General features: G+C 46.8%; 1 protein-coding gene across 6 annotated transcripts in view; it reads right to left on the reverse strand.

Moving 5' to 3' along the window:
• The window catches only part of SAMD4A (sterile alpha motif domain containing 4A), a 212203-nt gene that overhangs the window by 15648 nt on the left and 177338 nt on the right, over positions 1-19217 (reverse strand). For all 6 annotated transcript variants that reach the window (XM_054026081.1, XM_054026080.1, XM_054026079.1 and 3 more), the window contains 3 exons: positions 18060-18354; positions 14104-14189; positions 5550-5668 (listed from right to left, as the gene is read on the reverse strand). In XM_054026081.1, coding sequence (XP_053882056.1) covers positions 5550-5668; positions 14104-14189; positions 18060-18354 — 500 coding nt within the window. The remainder of the gene's footprint in view (positions 1-5549; positions 5669-14103; positions 14190-18059; positions 18355-19217) is intronic.

Raw genomic sequence — 19217 nt, forward strand, 5'->3', positions numbered from 1 at the left:
GTCAAAGCAGAGTGCGTGGAAGAGAGGCAGGAGGGATTTGTTTCATGATGGCTGGTGAGATGTAAATGACCTTTTAAGTGCTAAACAGGGAGAAATCCAGACACTTAGCCTGGAGAAGTATATGGATTCTGGCGGTGCCCTGGGGGTTTTGGTATATTCTCCAGAATCTCAGCTTGCACTGGAAATAAAAAACTGATATACCGGCACTCCGCGGCTTGCAAGCCCCATGCAGCCTTCTCAAGATGCCTGTGCTACTCTGCATTTCCCACAGTGACAAAGAAGGGTCCTAAGCTGATTCTTGGTTCCTCTGTGAGCTATATTTGCTTCCTAGTTTTCTCTTCCTTTGTGGCTCTTTACCTACTGAGGACCTGATGCTGTGAGTTGCTGAGCGCCTTTGCCTCCGATGAAATGAGAGTTGACAGTGCTGAGTGTGGTGTATGTAAAACAAAGTTAAAATTATAAGCCATCACTTTAATTTTGAAGGGGTTTCCTGGTCTGGTTTGCTGCTTAAAGGGCTCTGTAGGGAAGCACCAAGCACACAGATCTGTCAAAGTCAGTTTGCAAGAAGGCAGCCTAGCGCAAATGAGGTGAGTTGTGCCTCTGTCTTAGGGAGCAGCCTGCTTTCTCTCTCTGTTTTTGGTTCTTGGATGTTACCACTCCAAATTCTAAGAAATAAAGTAGTGTTATGTTGCAAGCATCCAGCACAAGTATTTTATGTTTTTAATCTAACTTCTCTGTGTGCATGGTGTGAACATAATACTCAGCATCTCAAGATTTGGGTCCACAGGGCCAGATCCATGTCTCTTGGAAGCCACTTGCGTTCCTGCTTGTTTCTGGTGTGTAAGTGTTTTTCCTTTCTTTGGCTTACTTAAGGCTTTAATTTCTCTAATTTCTATATTTGGTTATGTGTTAGGAGTTTGCGGTTTACATTTTTGGTTTATTTGGCTGGTTTAAAATTTGCTCATTTTAAATGAAAAAAAGAAAAAAGAAAAAGAAAAAGAGAGAGAAAAGAAATGATGAATGTAGACAACTTCTGCACAGAATGAGACACAGGCATTGCACCCGGTATCAAATCTTCCTTTGGATTGTTTGTGCTTGTGTGAGTGACAATCGTTAGAAAAGGGCTGATCAGTCTCAAAGGCTCCATCCACACTAAGATGTCAAACTGCATTAACACCTCCCTAGCAAGAGCCAGGTTTAAACACAGTTCTTTAGAACAGTGCTAACACAGTTTGAAAACCCAGAGTAAATGGGGCCAGAAAGTTTACAGATCTCTTAGCCCATTTGGTTGCGAAAAGCACTTTCTCTGTAAACCAGTACGATGCAGTCTCGGTTGGGTTGGCAGCCTGACACTAATGGAGATGGGCAGCAAGTGGATAACAAATGTTACCTGCTTAGAACCAGATTCTGATCTCAGTTACAGCAATTTGAACCCAGAGTAACTTCCCTGAAGTCAGAAGAACATAGTCTGGTCCTTAGACTATGTGTAACCACATACAGTCAAGATGGGACGTTTTTCTAAAAGATCTGCTCTAGTTCAAACAGGAATTATTCTGGGGAAGTTCTCTGGCCTCTGTTATGCAGGAGGTCAGACTAGATGATCACAGTGGTCCCTTCTGCCCTTAGAATCCATGAATAAAAGCTCCCACGACAAGCCGGGTTCATGATTCTGACTCTCAGGGCCTCCTCCTCATCTCCCTGATTCTGATGATACACCAGTGTTAGTTACTTCACTGATTTTAGTAGAGTTATTCTTGATTTGCACAGGGGAAGGGAGTGAACAATCAGGCCCTTAAATCTCATTAACTCACCTCCCCCACATGTATGGCGGGAGCAACAGCCCAATAAACTAAATTCTTTTATTTAGGGGTAACGGGGCATGATGATGAAAGTGAGGGGCAGTCTGCACAACAGATGAACAAGGAGTGGAATTTGTTTTCATTTGCCATGTGAAAAACAAGTGTTTGCAGATTAAGTTTCTCCCACAGTTTGATGACTCTAGTATGGAGGCATTTTGCAGTAGTGAAGTTGAGGGAATTTTGGTTAATGTGTCTTTTAAACACATATCTCTAGTGGCAGGCCATTCTTGGTTTGTAATTAGGATATTTTACCCATTTCTATGTCACACCATTAATTACTGGTATGTCACACTGAAACAAAGAAACAGCACCAAAAAAATAAAAGAACCGGTTGATCCCATAGAACAAATAGATCATGCAGATTTCACTGCGGTGTAAAGTCTTCCTAGTGTTCTTGCCCAATTGTTTTAAATGATTACACAAAGAGATGGGTAGTTTTGCTGTGATACTTATTATTTACTCGCTGACGTTTGAAACATGCCAAATTTAGTTGGGGATTGGTCCTGCTTTGAGCAGGGGGTTGGACTAGATGTCCTCCTGAGGTCCCTTCCAACCCTGATATTCTATGATTCTATGAAATGAGGGTAGCTATTGGGAGATTAACAGCTGTTATCACTTATGCAGTTCCTGTATCGCCCTGTCCCTTCTCCAACCCTTGACGTTTCAACTCACCTTCCTCTTAGCCCTAATCTCTCCTGCCTGTGCATGCTATAGTGAACAAGACTTCAAAAATAATACGATTATGCGATCCAGACCAGTATAAATCTACCCATCATGACACACAACCCAGTTTCTTTAAACCTCATGCAGGAAGTGATTTTGCCATTATACCTATGGAACTATGTGAAAGGCAGAGCTGCACCATTGCACTCTTAGCCTGCAGCTTCACCCAGACTGGAAGAGCAAAGAAAGTACAAGAAAATGACACACTTGATCTAGATCAGGAGGGGGGAATTTCACGCCTTGCAGGGTGCAGAGAATCCAGTCTCGGTCGATACCCCACATATGCCTTATTTTGAGCATTTAGGCATGACGTTAGGTAGCACACCTGCTGTATGATGGTGCTTTGCACAGGGGTGAATTTCACCCTAATGAAGTGTCTCCTGCTAAGTGGTTCTCTAGCCAAGGCACAGGTCTGTGGTGTTGTGCTTCTCAGTCACAGTGGAGAAGCAAGTAGCCCACTACAGGGCCCTCCTGATGTTTTTTGATCAACTAACCTAAACAAGCCCAAGAGCCTCGCTGCACCCTTGTTGATTGCTTTTCCTGGTGTCTATCCAACAGTGATTTAATTTGCAGATGACACCAAAACTGGAGGGGCAGCAACACAGGAGAGAAAACCAAACTGCAGAGAGGGACAAGTGCTGTTATTACTTTTTAATAGGGCTGTCGATTAATTGCAGTTAACTCAAGCAGTTAACCAAAAAAAATTAGCCACGATTAAAAAAAATTAATCGTGATTAATCGCACTTTTAATCGCACTAAACAATAGAATACCAATTGAAATGTATTCAATATTTTGAATGTTTTTCTACATTTTCAAATATTTGATTTCAATTACAACACAGAATACAAAGTGTACAGTGCTCACTTTAGATTTTTTTTTACAAATATTTGCACTATAAAATTATAAACAGAAGAAATAGTATTTTTCAATTCACCTCATACAAGTACAGTAGTGCAATCTCTATCACAAAAGCGCAACTTACAAATGTATTTTTTTTGTTACATAACATCACTCAAAAAACAAAACTATGTAAAACTTTAGCGCCTACAAGTCCACTCGGTCCTACTTCTTGTTCAGCCAATCGCTAAGACAAACAAATTTATTTACATTTGCAGGAGATAATGCTGGCCTCTTCTTATTCACAATGTCACCCAAAAGTGAGAACAGGCGTTCGCCTGGCACTTTTGTAGCTGGCATTGCCAGGTATTTATGTCACAAGATATTTATGTGCCAGATGCGGTAAAGATTCATATGTCCCTTCATGCTTCAGCCACCATTCCAGAGGACATGCTTCCATGCCATTGATGCGCGTTAAAAAAATAATGCATTAATTACATTTGTGACTGAACTCCTTGGGGGAGAATTGTATGTCTTCTGCTCTGTTTTACCTGCATTCTGCCATATATTTTGTGTCATGGCTGTCTCGGATGACAACCCAGTACATGGGTGTTCGAGTTAAGAACACTTTCACTCCAGATTTGACAAAATGCAAAGAAGGTACCAATGTGAGATTTCTAAAGATAGCTACAGCACTCGACCCAAGGTTTAAGAATCAGAAGTGCCTTCCAAAATCTGAGAGGGACAAGGTGTGGAGCATGCTTTCAGAAGTCTTAACAGAGCACCAGTCAGATGTGGAAACTGAACCACCAAAAAAGAAAATCAACCTTCTGCTGGTGGCATCTGACTCAGATGATGAAAATGAATATGCGTCGGTCTGCTCCGTTTTGGATTGTTATCGAGCAGAATCCGTCATCAGCATGGGCGCATGTCCTTTGGAATGGTGGGCGAAGCATGAAGGGACATATGAATCTTTACCGCATCTGGCACATAAATATCTTGTGATGCCAGCTACAACAGTGCCATGCGAACGCCTGTTCTCACTTTTTCCTTAAACAAGAAGTGGACAGTATTATCTCCTGCAAAGGTAAACAAGCTTGTTTGTCTGAGCGATTGGCGGAACAAGTAGGACTGCGTGGACTTGTAGGCTCTAAAGTTTTACATTGTTTTATTTTTGAGTGCAGTTACTTTTTTTGCACGAATTCTACATTTGTAAGTTCAACTTTCATGAAAAAGAGATTGCACTACAATACTTGAATTAAATTGGTGAATTAAAAATACTATTTCTTTTTTCTTTTTTACAGTGCAAACATTTGTAATAAAAATAAAGTGAGCACTGTACACTTTGTAGTTTGTGTTGTAATTGAAATCAATATATTTGAAAATGTACAAAACATCCAAAATATTTAAATAAATAGTATTCTAATATTGTTTAACAGAGCAATTAATCGTGCGATTAATTTTTTTTAATCACTTGACAGCCCTACTTTTTAATCTTTTCAAGTGCTCCAATTACCGTGGGGAAAGTGTAGGCTTGGGAGATGAGCAGGTCAATCAGAATCCCTGATTTAAGGTGGGCGCCACATAGAGGAAGGATGGTCTTGTTGGTAAGCCACCAAAGTGTGACTCAGGAAATCTGGGTTCAAATCCCAGCACCGCCACAGGCAGCTTTTGTCACCTGGGGCAAGTCACTGAATCTCTCTAGACTAAGGTCACCATCTGTAAAATGGGACAATAGTACTTTTTACCCACCCTTTGCTTTTGTCTATTTATACTTTGGGGCAGGGACTGTCTCTCAGTTTAACATCTAGTACAATGGAGCCCTGATCTGAGCTGGAACCTCAAGGTGCCAGTATAATGCAAATCAGAGCTTATAACTAATAACAGGCCCCACTGCTCTAAAGTGACATTTGAGAGCTGGCTGTGACATACAGAATTAAAACAGAACAAGGTGAAATATTCCAGTCCTGCCTGCACTCGAGGTAACTGGCCTCATGACTCAGACCCATCGAGTTCCAGCTAGCACAGTGTGAATGTTAGTGTAATTATCCCCTTTGGCGTAATCTTGGTCCAAGATACCAACCCACAAAGTACAATCATTGCATCAGAGAGATGAAATCCCAACGTACTTTCTTTGCTGCCGATATCCTGATATGTCTAGAAGGGATTTCCGAGGGAAAGACCTGAAGAGTTTTTGCACCTGCTGTTTCCATGACAACAATCTTTTCTTCTGTGTCTCTGTAAATGCCTGCCCCCCAAAAAAAGGAATTAAAAAAAAGGTAAACATCTTATGGATGATGCAGTTGGGTATAAAAATAAAGAAAACAACAGGCAGTTAACATGCACCCAAAGTAGAGAGCTGAGCGATCCAAGCTTCAGGCTGCAAACACACAGAAGCCCTGAATTGCAGGTTTAACTCCTAGCAGAGTTGTCTCATCCCATTACACTTTTGAAAAAAGACAAACTGAGCACCAGGCAGTTTCCTATGTGTAGCTCTTTCCGATGAAATCTTAAGAGCAAAGATCCCATGACACTTCCTGAAAGAGAAGTGGTTTCCCTGGAGTCCTGGACCCTCATTTCTGCTCTCCCCATCACTGTGAGGCATGCTATACCATTGCCTGACTGCCCACAGCCCCTACAATTCAGTGGTACTGTGTACGTGTGAAGTGCTGTGGGTCCACCAGGATGACAGATACATAAAGGTCCGATACAATTATTATTATTGCTACATCATTACGGATGCCAAAATGTACAACACTTAGGTGATGCTACAAAAAAGTCCTACTGATACAACAAACAAAGTCAATTCTTTTTACTTCTTTTACTAACTTTTAACCAAAATTCATGTTTATTTAAAAAACAGAATAATTAGCAAAGTACTGAATGTTGCCTATGTAAAGAAATTCAGTTATATTGGGGCTTAGTGACAGATAATGGTCATAATTATTTCATGAGGGTTCCTTCTGACCTTAAAGTCTATGACTCAGATCATAGTATGTACATAAAATTCCCTGAGTGCTCAGTTTATTAATGATAAATGAATGCTCCTGATTGTTTAATAGCTACCCTCTAGTGAGCAACTTGCATTTTCATCCCCCAGTGCAGACCCTAAAATTTTCAAGAACTCTCCAAAAATAAACACAAACGTCTGAGTTCTTTAAAAAAACAAAACAAAACAAAAATAAAACTTTTAAAGTAAGTGTTCATGAAAGGTGCTGGCTTGACAGCCCTGGCAACTGATGGCTTCTGGCTCAGGTACTCAACAGATCCAGTGCTAGCGTTTTGCAGCGCAACATTCCATACGCTGTCCTGCCAGCGTGTCTTGGTTGGACCTGGAGGGACCTTCTCCCATGATAACAACAGAGCAAAATCCTCAATCTCCTTACTGACCCGAGCTTCCAGCCAGAACCAATTGCAGTGGTTTCTGAGGGGTGGACACTTGTTTCCCAGGAAATGGATTGAGACGTTTCATTTATTTTCTATTCCATTCGAGGTTTTTGTACCACAGTCTATTTCACTGAGACCAAAGTGCCTTGAGATTGTAATGGCATTTGGTTGCTACTGCCCCAGGTTGGAGTTAACCTGAGCTTGGCAGTGGAAGTCCCCTTACTCCACTACCAATCCCCTGAGCCATCTGGGACCCCTGTGCTCCTAACACATTATTATGTGAATGTTTTCATGTGCATGTCCCACGATAGCAGAGACCTACAGACAGTGATTAACTACAATACACATATTTATGGGCAGCTTAACCAATATTACATGAGCCATCTTAATATCATCCTTTTGACTGTCACCTTTAACGATCAATCTACCTACCTTGCATCCCAGTGATATTAACATATTCATATATAATGCAAATGAAAAACACTGTCGACATGTTGCTGTGGAGCAACTCACTTTAGCTCTGGTTGGAAATCAATGAAAAACTGTTGGCTTTAGGAATACAGGACTCAATCAATGTTTTCTCTCCAGTGTCTCAGATTCTGACCTCTTTTCAATTCTATCTAGAGAGAACTGGGCTGGGTTCCATTCCTGGCTCTGCCACTGACCTTGCTGGGGACCTCTGGCAAGTCAGTTTGCCTCTATGCCTCAGTTTGCCCAACTGTAAAATGGGGATAAAGATACCTTCTTTGTAAAGTGTTTTGAAATCTATGGCAGAAAAGTGCTAGCTCCACAAGAGCTAAGTAGTGTTGTTATTACCTGTCACACACCCATCACCACGGGATCGGAGCAAGAAGCCTATCCAAGATTCAGCTGCAAAAATCACCTCCCCCTCCCGCAGCTCAGACTATGCCCCTCCCTTCCCAATCCCTTCACTGGCTTCCTCTCACAATGCACATCAAGCTCAAACATCCGGTCCTCACCTTCCAGGCTCCCCTTTTATATCTCTGCTCTCATGACTTCCTGCTCCCTCAGCAGTACTCCGCGCTGCCTTGCAGGAGTACCGGGCACCACTTCCAACCCTGGTCCCACCCCATACCTCAGAAACCAGGATACATTATGGAATCACTGTTCTCATCCCTCCAACCTGGCGAGGAGCCGAATGTCACAAGCCATTCCACAGCTCCCACTCTAGCTGTTACAGGGATGGCCTGGAGTGTCCGGTCACTTGCCCGGGCTACCAAGATGGTGACTTGCCACATGGAACCTCAGAAAAAATTGTTACCAACCTTTCTGTAACTGTTGTTCTTCGAGATGTGTCACACACGTCCATTCCGACGTAGGTGTGTGCGCGCCTCAAGTGCAGCCGCCGGAATTTTTCCCCTTAGTGCAGTGTTTCCCAAACTGGGGTCGCCGCCGGTTTGTTTACCTACCCCGTCCGCAGGTCCGGCTGATCGCGGCTCCCCCTGGCCGCTGTTCGCTGCTCCAGGCCAATGGGAGCTGCTGGAAGTGGCGTGGGCCAAGGGACGTACTGGCCGCCGCTTCCAGCAGCTCCCATTGGCGTGGAGCAGTGAACCACGGCCAGTGGGAGCCGCGATCGGCCAGACCTGCGGACGGGGCAGGTAAACAAACCGGCCCGGCCCGCTAGGGGCTTTCCCTGCACAAGCAGCATCCCAAATTTGGGAAACACTGCCTTAGTGGTATCTGTTGCCTTGGCTCCAGCGCCCTCTGGTGTCACACACTCATAGCGCCGGTATAATGAGCCCTGCCGACCCTCTTCAGTTTCTTCTTGCCGACCACCTCCGACAGAGGGTGGGTTTTGGAATGGACATGTGCAATGCATCTCGAACAACAACAGCTACAGAAAGTTAGTAACCGTTTCTTCTTCTTCTAGTGCTTGTACGTGTCCATTCCAACGTAAGTGACTCACAAGCAATTGCCCTGGAGGTGGGTTTGGAGATCAAGGGCAGGCTGACTGTAACGCCGCCCGGCCGAAGCCGGCGTCATCTCTAGCCTGCTGTGTAATGGCATAGTGCGTTGTGAACTGATGACCAGGTTGCCACCCTGCAGATGTCCTGAATTGGAACTTGTGCTAAAAAAGCAGCAGCGGAGTGCATCAGGGCGTGTTACGAACTCGCGAACATCTCACCACTTGCTCATTTAACAACTCATTCTACACACAATTCCCCACATCACTCAGCCAGTGGAAGCGCTGTTCCTCCCTGTTCGCATGCGGTTGAGGGTAGAACATAGGCAGAAAGATTGCTTGACTGCAATGAAATTGTGAGACAACTTTTAAAAGGTACGATGGGGGTGGTTGCAACTGGACTTTGTCTTTAAAAAAGACCATATATGGAGGTTCCCAAGTGTTTCTTCTTGGGCACCGGGGAAGATGACCAGCGACAAGAGTTCCGGGTTGTTGGAGGTGCACTCTGCACCGAGGCTGAGGTACTCGGTGCCAAGTCTGAGTGCAGCTCCGAGGCCGGCCTTAAGGCTATCTCCAAGAGGAAGACCTTCAAACGTGCAGTACGGTTCGGTCCTGCTTATTCCGGGGCTTAAAATCCCTGCAAATTTGGCAGTGGTCTTTCCTATGAACTTCCCCTGGAGGCAGCTGGAGTGAGGGTCGCTCAAAGGCATAGACTTACTGCATGAAGTGCAGAGCTTGAAACCCATTGACCGACGCAAGCCTCGGCAGTGGGACGGTGGACAACTCCGCTATCTAAGAGCGGAGGTGTCCGAACTAACGACACTAACTACTAAAAACGACACCAACTATTTACACTACATTTGTCAGAAAACCACTAAGAGAACGACCGCCTAAGCGATGAGGAGTTCCAGCAGCCGTAACAGGTGGTAAGAAGGAACTGAAGGAGAGCAGGGTTGACAGGCCCCTTTATACCAGAGCTATGAGCGTGCGGCACCAGAGGGCACTGGAGCTGACCCAAGAGATACCACTAGGGTTAAAAATTCCAGCGGCTGTGCTTGGGGCGGGCACCTACACTGGAATGGACATGTGCAAGCACTCGAAGGAGGAGGTAGGTGTCTGAAGTATGAGGGGAAGGGAACTGACCCTTTCCTCTCAAGGTCTCCAGCTGGAATCAAGCTTTGTGACTGAAAACTGTCCCCCATCTGATGGCGGTGAAGTAGCAAACGTGACATGAGTTTGATGCTCTCTCCCTACCTCCCTGGGGAACAGTGTCCACCAAAAACCCACCACTGTGACAGCTGGCAGCCACTGGCACCTCGGTGGGCAGTCTTAACCCCCCAAGAGCTGAACAGAGATGGAGAGTGAACTATCTTCTCCCCCATAAAAGGTGCTCTTTCCAGGGGAAGGTTTAGCCACACTGGCTGGGTGATGTGGGGAATTGTGCACAGCCACTGCCTGGGCTGAGAGTGGTCAGAGGGTAAAGAGAGGTCCACGGTCTCTCTGCCTCTCAATCCTGCACCTTTCACAAGCTCTCCATTTTATGTGTAATATGCAAGGAAAAATCTGGGGCTTCATAGGGCATGGAGCATCTATTCCCTCCCGCCCCTATTTTGCCTGGGAGGAAATGTTGTTCCACTTAAGACATTTCTTGAAAATACCAACAAGCACTTCCCTTATACCATTGCAGCCAGAGCAGTGTAACGCTGTTTACATCACCCAGAGAATGAGTTTGGAGTTGCACCCTCCTGTGCAGCTGGGATGTGCCCAGCCAGAATCACATTTCAAAGGCCTAGTCCAGGGGTAGGCAACCTATGGCACGGGTGCCGAAGGCGGCACGCGAGCTGATTTTCAATGGCACTCACACTGCCTGGGTCCTGGCCACCGGTCCGGGGGGGAGGAGGGGGGGCTCTGCGTTTTAATTTAATTTTAAATGAAGCTTCTTACACATTTTAAAAACCTTATTTACTTTCCATACAACAATAGTTTAGTTATATATTATAGACTTATAGAGAGAGACCTTCTAAAAACGTTAAAATGTATGACTGGCACGCGAAACCTTAAATTAGAGTGAATACATGAAGACTCGGCACACCACTTCTGAAAGGTTGCCAACCCCTGGTCTAGTCACATTCTACTAAAAGCCTGATCTTTCTTTCTTGGTGATTTGGTTAATGTCAGAAATATAAAGAAAACGGGGGGAGGTGGGGGAGGGAAGACTAGGCTAGGATGGAGGCAGTTCATAATGCTGCATTGACTTCAAGACTCATCATGAAGCAATCAAGGGGAAAAAAATCTTGCTATGTCTGGAAATACATGAAGAACTAGAGTGAAAGGAGCTTTTCATGTGATCTCCGTGAACTTGGACTCAGGTGGAAGAGGTCTTTGTACACTCACATACTAGAAGCTTTGGTTATATTTAAACTATGTGACTGGCTCAGACAGAACCATTGCTGAGGTGGGAAAGCAAACTAACCACTCACTTCATAGTAAAATTAAATTTCCTAGTGCAGCTGCTGTATATTTCAAGTGGCAAACTGTACGTTGACAACGTATGCTGACAGTTCACAACCATTCACTGAAAACTCTGGGCAAACTTGTTACTATTGTGGACAGAAGCATTCTGGGAGAATAATGTTTGTTTTTTTTAAACCCTGAATGTCAGTGACTTCCCTTCTGAGCTGGAAATCTCCGTCTTTGTCCCAGATTCAGGAAAACCCTTCAGAGATTCCAGGCCACAACAGACCACTGTGATCATCTTGTCTAACCTCCAGTATATCATAGGTCACAGAACTTCTTTAGAATAGTTCCCTTTGAATTAGAGAATATCTTTTAAAAGAAGTCCAATCTTAATTTAAAAATTACCAGTGATGGAGATTCCTCCATGGCCCTTGATAAATTGTTCCAATGGTTAATTACCCTAAGCACATACTTAGTGCTTTCCTGAATCGGAGCCTTTATGAGGATGGGAAATGCCCAAGAACAAGCGGAGAGCTCTATGATTTAGGTAATAGCTTCTTACGTGGTCAGGGCCGGCTCCAGGCACCAGCCGAGCAAGCTGGTGCTTGGGGCGGCAGCTTGTAGGAGCGGCATTCCGCCCAATCCTAGGGCGGCATGGCCGCTTTTTTTTTGTGTGTGTGTGGTGTTTTGCTCCGGCTGCCCTGTAGGGGGCGGTGGCGCGGAGGACGGGAGCGCCCTGCAGCAAGCCCGGCAGGGCAGCCCGCGTCCTATCCTCCCTGCCGACCGGAGCAGCGCAGAGCCCTCCTGGGAGGCGGCAACTGGTGGGGCCACCCCCCTTCTCTCTCTCTCTCTCTCCTCCGCTCCCTTCCCCTCCCCCCGCAGCGCAGGGAGTCCCCCTGCACCCTGGCTCTGGTCGCGCCGCACGTTTTTTTTTTCTGCTTGGGGCGGCCAAAAAGCCAGAGCCGGCCCTGCACGTGGTCACAGTAAACTGGAGGATTCAGAACTCTGTAATTTAATCCTTTTTTCACCTAGCATACTGTATATACTTATGTTTACAGCAGTCAACGTACTTTTGCCAAAATGCTGCCACTCCTTTTCCTGTAGGATAGTACAGATTTCTTAGTGATTCTAGACTCCACTTTCATACACAAGTGACCATGTAAAGACAGTGTAAACTGTAGATCTTTTGACTCTGGAAAACATTTAGAGATCCATCCAGATCTCAGATGCATGGCCATGTAATGCCATGCATCTTGTAAGTTCAGGTGCAGCACATATGTATACAAGGTACTCCTGGGGGAATTCTGCACTACTGCACACATGAAGAATTAATGTCCCCCCGCAGATTTTTTTTTCTCCATAGAATATAGATTCTGCTGGAGAGGAACTGCAGTACACCTTTCGCCCACCAGAGGTTGCTATGGTGCCAGAAGAGAGGGCAGTTAGCCAGAGAGACTGCTTTCCTCACAGTGGGGTCAGGTGAGGAGGCACCAGACGGACAGAGTGGGGCACGCAGGGCTGCTGGGGGGATCACAGATTGGGGTTCAGAAGAGCTAGTGGGGGCCAGACTTGGATGCAGGCTCAGGAGCTAGTGGGGTGACAGCATTGAGCCAGGGGCTGAATGGGAGGTGGGCTGAAGGGCCACATGGGGACAGAGGGTAGGGGGGTGCATGGCCACATGTGGATAGGGTGACCAGACAGCAAATGTGAAAAATTGGGACAGAAGGTGGGGGGTAATAGGAGCCTATATAAGAAAAAGACCCAAAAATCGGGACTGTCCCTATAAAATCGGGACATCTGGTCACCCTACATGTGGATGGCGGAGGGAGGCTGCAGGGACACACGGGGATAAGAGCAGATGTGCCTGACTGAATGGGAAAGTTAGGGGTCAGCCAGGGTCTGCATGGGGGAGGCTCTCCAACTCCCTCACAATCACTCTCCCTCCCAAAAACTGTCCCATACTTCTCCCATCCGCACCCAATAACCCTCCAGGTTCACTCCAGGCTCCTTCCCTCTCCCTCAGCTCCTCTGTTACCCCTGAATCCCCCCAAGCCTTTGCACTGCTTCTGAGGGGTGCGGGCAATACAGTTCTGTATTGTAGTTTAGATGAATTACTCAGAGTTCTGTATTCATAGGTCTAGCAAGGAATCTATTTGTCAAAAAAACATTTCCTGAATCATTTTTCCCCAGTCTGTACTGTTACAGACATACTCGATGACAGGTACTTGAAATAAATTACCAAAATAACAAACTGGTGTTATTATATTGTGTTATTTTGACATACAAAATATGCAGAAGTTTAAAATACTTTGCACAGAATTTTTAATTTTTTGGCACAGAATTCCCCCAGGAGTAACAAATGCAGCAGGAACTCGGTACACATAAGGGGATAAATATACACAGCAGGGTTTGTGCCCTAGATCTATGGCATATGGAGCTCAAAATATGTTTCAGTCACCCTGAAGGACACGTGGTAATGTACCTTTTAGAAAAAGTTACAATTAAAAAAAAAATCCATAAACAAGCAGCTTTCAGGAAGTGGCACACAGAATGGTAGGTTCCGAATCACAGAATTTTTGCCACAAAATAGAAGCTGGAAATGCTGAACGATAGTTTCGTCTCTCTGCTAGAAACCCCATGCACATTCATCCTGGGTTTTTCTGTCATCCAGCTGTTGATCATAACGTCACAAGCACGATGAATTTCTCAATTCCAGTTCTTTGATGTTGTACAGGGACACGGTGACCTACACTTCTGTGCATCACATTGCATTTACAGTCTGCCTCAGTCAGAATTACTATTAATACCCCCAAAAATATTTGTGTTAGAAACCAAAATGTTTACATAAACAGAAACTTTGGAAACAGTTTCTAAGCAATGAGAACAACAGTTTTATAAGATCTGACACAACTCACCTCATGAATTAGACATTTGTCTATGAGCTGTAAATAGGAACTTATATTCTCCTCGTCAGGTCTGGAAACTAAAAGTTGTGTACATACTGCAAACAAACAAACAAAAAAAAAAGGATAGCTAGCAAAACACATGGTGACCAGGAAACGGGACTGAAATCAATGTGTTGTTTTTAAGAATGGTCTTAAACTTCCATTGCAATTGTCTGAAATGAGTCATCAATGGAGCACTTGTGTATAAAGACACCCTTTTACAATTCCAGCCATGCCAGTCTATATTTAGGGCCAGATTTTGCTCTCAGTTACATTGCTGTAAAGCCAGAGTAACTCCATTAGAGTTATACTTGTGCAAATCAGCAGTAACAGAGCAGAATCTGGTTCCCCCTATCTTATCCTATTCTCACACATGAAAGACACTGTCACACAAAGAGTGCGGTGTTAAAATCTATTGCCTCCAGGGTCAAATTCTGGTCTCACTGAAGTCAATGGCAAAATTCCCACTGATTTGACTGACAGCAAGATTTTGAAATAATGCCACAAAAGTGTGTGCAAATTAACTTACAGAATAAGACGATGTCTGCATTGGGGGAATTTACCAAAACACTCCCACCCATTCTAACCCTGGCTCAACTGAACTGGTGTTAAAGTCCGTAGGAGCCGCAGAATTCTACAGCCAGAACGGCCATATTAGTTAAACCTGCTGGAAAGCAAGCGCAATTAAAACAACTGGTCACAGGAGCCTTCTCTACATTATGGCTTCCATCAATTTTAACCCTCATGGTGACCACAAAATTTCCCCAGTTTTCAGAAAAGGCCTCCTAACAATGCCATTTCCCCAACTTCTACTGATAATTCTCCATACCACTCAACTTCATGCATTATGGAGGTGTTGGTCATGGCACCAGAGTTAGCAGTGAGGTCTGATATGGGCTTAAAATGAGGCACAAAGAACCATTTTTCTCAAAGTAGGTGGCCAATCAGTGTGAAATTACACACCGGGCTCGATTTTCTGCCCTTTGAAGTTTCTATGTAATTTGTATTTTATTTCTATTCATACATTTTAAACAGAAAGTGCTGGAAATGGACCGGGGCTGACATTTCTCCATGGAAGTCTGACCCTTTTTTTTTTTTTTTTTTGGATAGACTACTCCCCGTCCCCCCGTTACCCAACTACTCCATTCTCCACCCAGCAAGCTGCTACACAGAACAGTCCGCACTCAGTGTTGGGAGTGGGCAGTCTGAATTACCCAGGAGCGGTGAAGCTCTGAGTAAGTTAGGCAGGTCCTCCCAAATGGGTGTGAAGAGAACCTTTCTAGCACACCATCACGTGCTCTGTATACACCACTTTTATTACAGAAAAGCTATTTTAGGAACGATTTAGAGATGTTTGCATGGTTCAAAAATGAGGCTGAATGGACTCCCCCATCCCTCGTAGATATTCTTTTAAATCATTCCTCAGCTCTAGAAACTAGTTTTGTTTTGTACTGACCATAGCAGGACAAATTCTCTGCTGGTATAAATGGGCAAAATGCTATTGAAGTCAGTGAAGACATTTACACCAGCAACAAAGGATTTTGCCCAGTATAATTGTTCCTCCTGTATTTCAAAGTGCAGTGACAGTGGTGGGGCAGTGTAGTGAGTCGGTGTGGCCTTGGAGGGGGAAGAGCCCAACCGGAGGCTGGAGTGGGCGGAGCTAGTGAGCTCTGAGCCCGCCCCTCAGGGGGTCAGGCAGCGACCCGGAAGTACAAAAGCTCGCCCTCAGAGCTCAGTCAGGCCCCAGCCACCGGAGAGACCAGATGTCTCCAGCCTAGCTCGGGGATGGGAAACCTCCGCGGCCCGGGGCAGCCGCCGGGAGCCGCCGGGCCTGGCCCGCGCCCGCTACCCGGAGGAGCTGCTGGGCCTGCCCTGCGCCCACTACGCGGAGGAGCCGCCGGACTTGCCGAACGATCCCTGGCCGGACGCACCCATGGTCCAGGAGCCCCCCGAGGCCGACACCAGCCCCCAGATAGGCCCCGAGGGGGAGTGTGGAAGTAGCCCGGGGGCAGCCGACCCCAGTCTGGCTGCTGCACTGCCAGAGCCGATGTCAGTGTGTTGCGGCCAGGATCCCCACTGCCGCTGCTAGGGCCCCGGGCTGGGACGCAGTGGAGTGGGAGGGCCTGCGTCCCCCCTGCCACCCAACCCATGGGGCAGTCTCCCCCTCTCCCAGGCCTGTTGAGGCTTAGGCCTACTATTGTTGCTCAGCCCTGACTGAGGGCCTGAGCTCCTGATTCAGCGTTTGTTGCCCCGCCCTGACCTAGGGCCTGGGCTAAATACTCCTGCTTGCTGCTCAGCCCTGACTGAGGGCCTGAGCCCTGACATAGCATTGGTGCCCGCCCTGAGCCAGGGTCGGGCTTACTGCGTCTTCCAGGATTGCAAGGGTTGCAGAGGGAGACCCTGCAGCCGGACAAAGTACCCAAGCACCAGTGGGTAGTGAGCCGGTGTGGCTCCCCGCCGCCCCAGAGAGGGTCGAGCCCCAGCAAACTCTTGTACAGGCAGGGACACACAGAGGCCAGGGGGCAGGGAGAGGCAGAGACCATGGGTAGCACTACTACAGGAGCTCAGACTGCTTGGGCAATGTGCTTTAAGGCCCCAGTTCAGCAAAGCACTTAAGCATGTACAGTCAGGGCCCAAGACACCAAGGAAAGTGTTTTAAAATACCCAACCCTCCCACAACTTTCACATTAAACAAATGCCAGTCCCAGGCGCTCTCTCTCGATCCGTGTCACATGATCACGGAGCTAAAGGAAGCAACTGCTCTGTACGTGCACTCCCTCGTACTGCAAGTCGGGGCTATAAAAAACTCCACAGGCGTACGTGGACCGGTGAGCAGCAGGGGACAAGGGCTGTCAATGAAAGCAAGCAGCCAGACCGAAGGTAACCCCAGAGCAGCCACTCGATTCTAGGATCGTGCACCAAAGAGGCAGATCCTTCCACGGGCTTTAAAAAATAATGGTGCACAAACACTAAAGGCTCATTCTGATTCAAACTTCCAACAAACCTATTTGTATAGGGCTCAGCTGTATCTGCTCGGGCCGGCCTAGCTACGTCTGCACTGCACACTAAGCCGGGGGCTGTGGGATCCATGCTTGTGGACTCAGGGGTTCCAAGCTCATGCTTGAACATCCACACTGTCTTGTAAACCAGGATTTACACTTGCTGGACCTGGTCTCGGAGCCGTGCTAACACGTCCATACTGCACCATTCTGACTCATGTCTGCAGCTTGACCTGCATCCACATTGCAAAATGACAGGGCTTGGCCCTGAGTTGCAGTGGGACATGGACTCTGACCCACCCCCCTCACAGGGTCCTGAGGGCTTGCTGACCTGAGTCAGACTGATCTGTGTGGACAGAAAGGGGGCTCAAACCGGAGTCAGAGCCCAGGTTTAGTGTGCAGTGTAGACATATCCCCTAGCGTTGGAGGTGGTGCAGTAGGCTCAGGAGGCTTTGTGACTCAGACAGGCATAATGCCCTCTGGAGCTCTGCAGCACACAGGAGAAGGAAGGACCCCCCCTGTACAATGGGGGACAGTGAGCTCAGCCAGTTCTACTGGCTGGGGAGGAGAGTAAGGCTACGTCCCCATCTCCTCCTGACCTCACCTTTTTGCCAGCGCTAGAGCACACGTGAATGATGGCAGCATGGTACTACGGGACTCCGGAGAGCCGGGTGCAGTCCTGTCTCTGCTATGTCCCCTTGCGTACATCAGTTCACCTCTGTCCATCTTCCTTAATTAGACTGCATGCCCTTTGGGGCAGGGACTGTCTCTTACCCACACTTAGCACCTAGCACCATGGGGCCCTGAGAATATTATGATGAGCGGGACAGGAGGAGGGTGGATGGGGACCAGAGCTGCTATGAAATAAACGCTGTTCTTAACCATTCACTCCTAACCGAAGGAATAAGGACAATGGGAGCGGCTGACCTTTCCCCATGACTCTTGTGAACTGCCCAGGGAGATCCCCTTCGGGCAAAGGTGCCCCTCCAGACTCGCCCTCGCAGCCAGGCAAGTGGTGCTGCTGTATGCACCCAGAGGCAGAGTCCTTGCAGTCGGAGCCTTGGCTGTCCGAGCCGATCAGAGAAGGCAGGTGGTGGGAATCCAGGTCCCGGCTCTGGTCGTCTGTATTTGAGTTCTGGGAGCAGTAGGCTTTGATCGGGGTGAGGATCATTTGATGTAGCTCCTGCAGTGGGATGCGCAGGTTGCCACCTTCCAGGATGTCCTGCAGATTCCAGACAACAAAAAAGATTAGCAGCTGGTATGTCTGCAATCTCAATATGCCGCTAGCTGCCTTGAGCTCAGCCATGCCGCCTCAGCTCAGCTGGAACACTAGAACATTGCTTCCAGAAAAACAACCTCCACAGAAGCCTCTTCTAGTGTTCCTACTCCAGGACTTACTTGTCCTGTGTGCTCCATGTTCAGTAAGTTGGTCCATTTAATTAACTGAGGCTTTCACAGAACCGTTTTAACAGAAACAGGTAAGAACTAGAACTTCAAGTCTGAAGCCACCTGAAACCCTCCTGCCCCATTTTCAGGTGTGCGCCTTCACATTTGAACTCCTGAATCTGAACCCGCTCCATGAATCAGGTGGGATCCAAAACCGGTGCGAGTCTCGCGTCCAGGTCCAGTGCAGATGCCACCCAATATCTGGTGAGATTCCCACCCTTCAAGAAAGCAGAGATCTTGCAATTTTCACAGGAATCACATGAGAACAGCACTCGAGATTTCAGCGCTGTCTACCCTGCACAAAATTCAGTCTCTAACCTAACCCTACCCTGGCTCTGGCTCTCAGTACTGCCTTCTTGGCCCATGTCTGGCCCATCTATCCATCCACATACCTAAAGCCCTTCTCCAGGCTCTTATCAACTTGTGTCTCAAATGCTGCAACACGCTTCTTCCTGGACTTGACAAATGCAATCTTGCCCTGCTCGTCGCCACTCCAAATGCTGCTAAGATCATTTTCCCACCCAGTTGCTTTGACCATGTCACCCCTCCACTGGCTCCGCCTTCTCTATCATATCAAACATAAACGACTTGTCCTCACTTGCAAGGCCACGCACGGGCTAACCCCAGCTGATCGCTTGT

Source organism: Malaclemys terrapin, chromosome 4 (assembly GCF_027887155.1).
Source record: "Malaclemys terrapin pileata isolate rMalTer1 chromosome 4, rMalTer1.hap1, whole genome shotgun sequence".
Lineage (NCBI taxonomy): Eukaryota > Metazoa > Chordata > Testudines > Emydidae > Malaclemys > Malaclemys terrapin.